The sequence below is a fragment of the Phalangium opilio genome, unplaced genomic scaffold (genome assembly GCF_054372755.1).
Source record: "Phalangium opilio isolate 3A_F unplaced genomic scaffold, DU_Popi_V2 ptg000039l_2, whole genome shotgun sequence".
In the NCBI taxonomy this organism is placed as follows: domain Eukaryota; kingdom Metazoa; phylum Arthropoda; class Arachnida; order Opiliones; family Phalangiidae; genus Phalangium; species Phalangium opilio.
This window is the reverse complement of record NW_028324163.1, coordinates 3,436,290-3,441,026: the sequence shown is the minus strand read 5'-3', so window position 1 is coordinate 3,441,026 and position 4,737 is coordinate 3,436,290. Positions and strand designations below refer to the sequence as shown.

General features: G+C 33.1%; 1 protein-coding gene across 2 annotated transcripts; it reads right to left on the bottom strand.

Moving 5' to 3' along the window:
- Positions 1-593: 593 nt before the first annotated feature.
- On the bottom strand, positions 594-4,038 carry LOC149680240 (uncharacterized). 2 transcript variants are annotated; one of them, XM_089834651.1, is made up of 10 exons: positions 3,536-4,038; positions 2,867-2,947; positions 2,728-2,802; positions 2,623-2,660; positions 2,366-2,566; positions 2,174-2,240; positions 1,975-2,119; positions 1,667-1,905; positions 1,382-1,585; positions 594-1,199 (listed from the first exon to the last, which is right to left on the bottom strand). In XM_089834651.1, the coding sequence occupies exons 1-10, from the start codon at positions 3,698-3,700 to the stop codon at positions 624-626; spliced, it is 1,791 nt and encodes a 596-aa protein (XP_089690777.1). In that variant the 5' UTR covers positions 3,701-4,038; the 3' UTR covers positions 594-623. The 2 variants fall into 2 exon arrangements, with proteins under 2 accessions (XP_089690777.1, XP_089690778.1); XM_089834652.1 differs by having other exon boundaries at positions 2,867-2,971; positions 3,536-3,551.
- Between the last annotated feature and the right edge of the window lie 699 nt (positions 4,039-4,737).

The window sequence follows — 4,737 nt, the reverse complement described above, 5'->3', positions numbered from 1 at the left end:
TATTCCTTTACAGGCTTAAAAGAACACTCCATTGTGTGGCTATATACACCCTATGGAGAGTAAATTTGCCTGTTTGAAGAAGGGTCAAAGACTTAAAGCACCCTTAATGGTGTAATGTTACCTATTTTAAGGCGTTTATTAACACCATTTAGAGTGTATATATACCTGTTTAAGGGTTGTTTTAAATCTCCTTAAGAGTGTAATATAACACGTTTTAAGGAGGTTAAAACACCCTTTAGAGTGTAATATAACACGTTTTAAGGAGGTTAAAACACCCTTTAGAGTGTAATATAACACGTTTTAAGGAGGTTAAAACACCCTTTAGAGTGTAATATTACCTATTTTAAGGAGTTTATTTACACCTTTTAGAGTGTGTATATATACCTGTTTAAGGGTTGCTTTAAATCTCCTTAAGAGTGTAATATAACACGTTTTAAGGAGGTTAAAAACACCCTTTAGAGTGTAGTATTACCTATTTTAAGGAGTTTATTAACACCTTTTAGAGTGTAATAGTACCGGTTTTAAGGAGGGTATTAACACCTCTTGAAGTGGCAATAATCTACTAATTAAATTTATAAAATCAGATTTTTTTAATTCAATCCAAAATTAAACACTTAATTTTTTTACATTTTACATTTTTTTCGTAAATTGACTTTACATTGCGTGCCATGCAAAGTAGAAATCGCAGTCAGCAATGACTGACTACGATTACTATTGTTCATGCCCAATAATTCAGTTTCAATTAATGCAAGGCACTTAGCAATTTTGTTTGCATATGCAATGTTGAACACCCAATAGGAACTGAACCATATGCAAATAGCAGTTATAAAATTATTGGTTTCAAGAAACCTTTCTGAATCAATATGTATGTAAAATTTTTTTGCACTTATTATTTCCTTACCCCTAAAAACTATGACTGGTTCAGTCGGTATTTGGGTTTCAGTACTGTTTTGATTAAAAAAAACCCTATTGTGATGCTCCTTGACAAAGCTAGGAAGCAATAAAAAGGACCCTATCAACTTCTTTTGTTTCTTGCGTGACTCGTCTATTTCCTCATTTACTTCTGAAACTAGTGAAGTTTTTAAACCCTTTGCAATAGGCGGTGAATTATTCCAAATTTTATCAGTTAAGTCCGTCAAAGACGTTTTAAGCTTCTTCTCTATATCAACTTTGGTTATGCGATGAAACTCCAGTAAAAGCTATATCACAGGAAAAATTATTTTAAAAACAAATGAAAATATAAGTAATTTAGGTCGAATTAAACTAAAGAGTTATGAGTTGGTTCTGTCGCGATTAAGCGTGGCAAAGAAACCAAAAATATATATATATATATATATATATATATATATATATATATATATATATATATATATATCCAAACCTGGTTATTATCCTGAAGAGCTGGATAGTGTTCCAATATTACTTCTAAATTTTTTCCTTCTTTGATTTCGGCAAATCTTTCAGCAAATGTTTTATCCATCTTGCTGTTGATAATCCTGAAGTCAGGAGCAGTTTTTTTAAGTTCTTCTATCATTCGTTTTTTGTGCGCTTTAATACTCCTTTCATCTTCAAAAAATTGTACACTCTGGAAAATATATATTAATAAATTTAACTGTAACTATTGAACTTTTGTAAAAATACATTATCTAAACCAAAAAGCACTCACAGAATTAAGAGCCTTGTCTGGAGAGGCTGTGACGCCAGATGTTGGAGAAGCTGTGACGTCAGATGTTGGAGAAGCTGTGACGTCAGATGTTGGAGAAGCTGTGACACCAGATGCTGGAGAAGCTGTGACGCCAAATGATGGACAAACGCGAGGAGAAATGTCTGAGCCAAGATTCATGTCCTCGATGTCTAATTCACGTTCATTCATATGAATAAAAGATAGTGGCCTCTTAGTCAGTTCTGTAAGAGATGATACTGTTAAACTGGTTTCTCTGACTGTGGCAGTAACTATAGCAGCAGTTGTAACACCTTTATCAGCTGTATCTTTTCTATTTTTAGATTTTCCATTCAACTTTCCCGCATACTTTTTCCTTTTTTCTTCCACGTCTGGAATGTCTTTAAGTTTTCTCCGAAAATTTTTAAATTTGTTCTTCAACAGGCTCTGCCATTTTTTCTACATGAAAAAACAGTTAATTACATTGAAATGTTACCACAGCTTCATACTCACTCCTTCGCCCAAATGTGGATACTCTCTTACTAGTTTTTCTCCGACAATTAAGTATGAAGGTATATAACTAGAAAAAAATATTAGTAAAATAATTTATTTGTAAGCGAAGATAAATAGAATACCTAATAAATTGGAAATGGCATCAACTTGTTTAATTTTTAAACTATGCTAAACCTAATGCTTGACACTTACACAGAATATACATCAATTAAGCTGTGATAGAGAACATTGACTATTCCTCTATCCATGTTTTTTCTTTCCTCTTCATTTGAAGAATCATATTTCTCCTTGTCGATGAAGTATTTTGGTATTTCCGGTAACTTATATTCAATGGCGAATTTTGATCTAGATAGTTTCTCTGCTTCTATTATTTTCTTTTCATTGCTAACAACACTAAAAATAAAAGTCTCAATAACTTATAAAAATTGAATCTTTTAAAAATAAGTTACCAGCACTCCTGCTGTTCCTCATCCGAAAGCTCTTCAACCTAAATTAATGAATATACAAATTTCAGTTATATAAATTAAGAGATTATTAATGATATTGGGATTTACATCTGTATTCCTAGATTCACTTGAGTCAAGACAAAGTTTTTTCTTTGGGTTTTCACTTCTTACATCAACATTTTCCTTTGAGAATAATATTAGGCTCTAGTAAAATTAACATTGTCTTTCCTTTAAATTAATTACGTACCACAACTTTTATTATCATTTTATCTCTGATAATGCAGTCACTGTCCAAGTCAACGTCTTGTCCAAAATCTTCATCATACGTCTTAAAATATTCAAACATTTAAGTCTTAATAGTTTCGTTTCGGATTTAATGTAGTAAAGATAGTTTCAAATTTATATGAAATAGTTCGTACCATACTAAGTTTGCAATACCAAAAATTATTTGACTATATATAGGATGCAAAACGTGTTCAAATAATAAGGGGAAAGAACATGGCCCGAATGTTATGAAGTTGTATATGGGAAGACTGCGCGTGCCCAGTAGGGGGGCTACACAGAGGTAAGAGATAGGAAGTAGAAACCGCGTGGATTGAACATAAGTTAACTGGCGTCAATACGAGTTTATCATTCTCGCAGCTAACCACCAGGGCTTTACCTCTGTTCAAGAGGAGTTAACTTAATCGCCAAAATTGAGGCGGATTGATACATTATGTTTAATCGTATAGGAAAAAAAGTTGTAGTTGCAAACTATTTAAAACAAATATTTATCTGTTTACACATGTTTTAGTTGGAGCCCAGTTACAGCAACGGCCTTTTGAGTTATAAAATAACAATTTTATTTCTGATGTTTCAGTCCTTATATTTTTATATATTTGAAACTCTTTTAAGAAATAAATTTATAAAATCTTACCTGAAATTCGACTCGGCTTAAATTCAAATCCTTGAAAATGGAATTTTCTAAAATACACTCTTTTAAATGGTCCAAACTTGAATCTCCCTCATTGTTCAATTTGTTTAATTTTAACTTTTTTTTACTATTTCCAACACAAATAAGACACGTAATATATGAAGGCATTATTTCTTAAACTTAAAACCAAACTACACGGAACACGGGCCGATAGGTTTTTCGATGATTCGCGCTTTTCCGTTGTTTTGTACAAAATGGAGCCTGGAACTTGGTATGGTAACAAAACTTACAAAAAGGGAAGATTTCGGGGAAAAGAGTCCTGGCAGTTCCCTTTAATAAGGGAACAAGGGGATCCAGATATAAACGTGAAGCAGAGAGGTAAAAAATAGCGGCGGCGGTGCGGCCGCTATGTTCTACTTCGTTACATGGAACCATGTGTACGGATTGAAAGAAAAATCTGGGGGGCGCCCCATGCGGTATAGGTGAGTGAACTGATAAGCGAAAGGGTTTTTTGGTGAGGGTACAGGGCTGCCATACAAGACTTTTGTAAGCGTGCTTTGCTAAATGATACAATATTCAGAAAAGTTCAATACTTAAAATTAAAGTGTTTTAACTATTTGAAAATACAATATTTTGCAGTAGTGGCTGAGTTAATTTTAAAGTTCTGAACTACTCTTTTTATCCAGTGTAAAATAATAATATAAGTCAGCAAAGCTGGCAGACCTGTTTCAGGAAAAAAACAGAAACGAGCTCGAACGAAGGCCAAGCCGCCAAGGCCATTAGTCAGCTGTTACCAAAGGATAGGGTAAAGAGTCCATGCTTTTCAGTCACGTCAGATCAGCTGGTCTTGTCTGTATCGTTCTGGTTTAGGCCTTAGTGAGGTTTCGTATAATAATCTGTAAATAAGGGCTGCTTTGACTTAGTTTCTTAGTAAGTTTACCAGTGATATTGAATATAAAATGAATAGAATTCAGCTTCACAAATGCCCAAAGAAAAAATGCATCTTTCACGCTAAAACTTTGACTTTATTAATCGCGCACATGAAAAAAAAACATGGAAGTGATCCTAATTTTAGTGTTCGTTGTGGCCTTGAAAATTGTGAAATTGTTTATAAGAATTTAGGAAGTTACCGTAGTCACGTTTATAAAAAACACAAAAATGTTCTGAGAGACGACGCTCGCTTTGAAGAAATTAATCAAGTTAAT

Coding starts and splice junctions, on each gene's coding strand:
- LOC149680240 (XM_089834651.1), bottom strand. CDS start 3,700: ATGCCTTCATATATTACGTGTCTTATTTGTGTTGGAAATAGTAAAAAA. Junction 2,241..2,365: donor TTAATTGATGTATATTCTGT/GTAAGTGTCAAG, acceptor ATTTTTTTCTAG/TTATATACCTTCATACTTAA. Junction 1,586..1,666: donor CAGACAAGGCTCTTAATTCT/GTGAGTGCTTTT, acceptor TATATTTTCCAG/AGTGTACAATTTTTTGAAGA.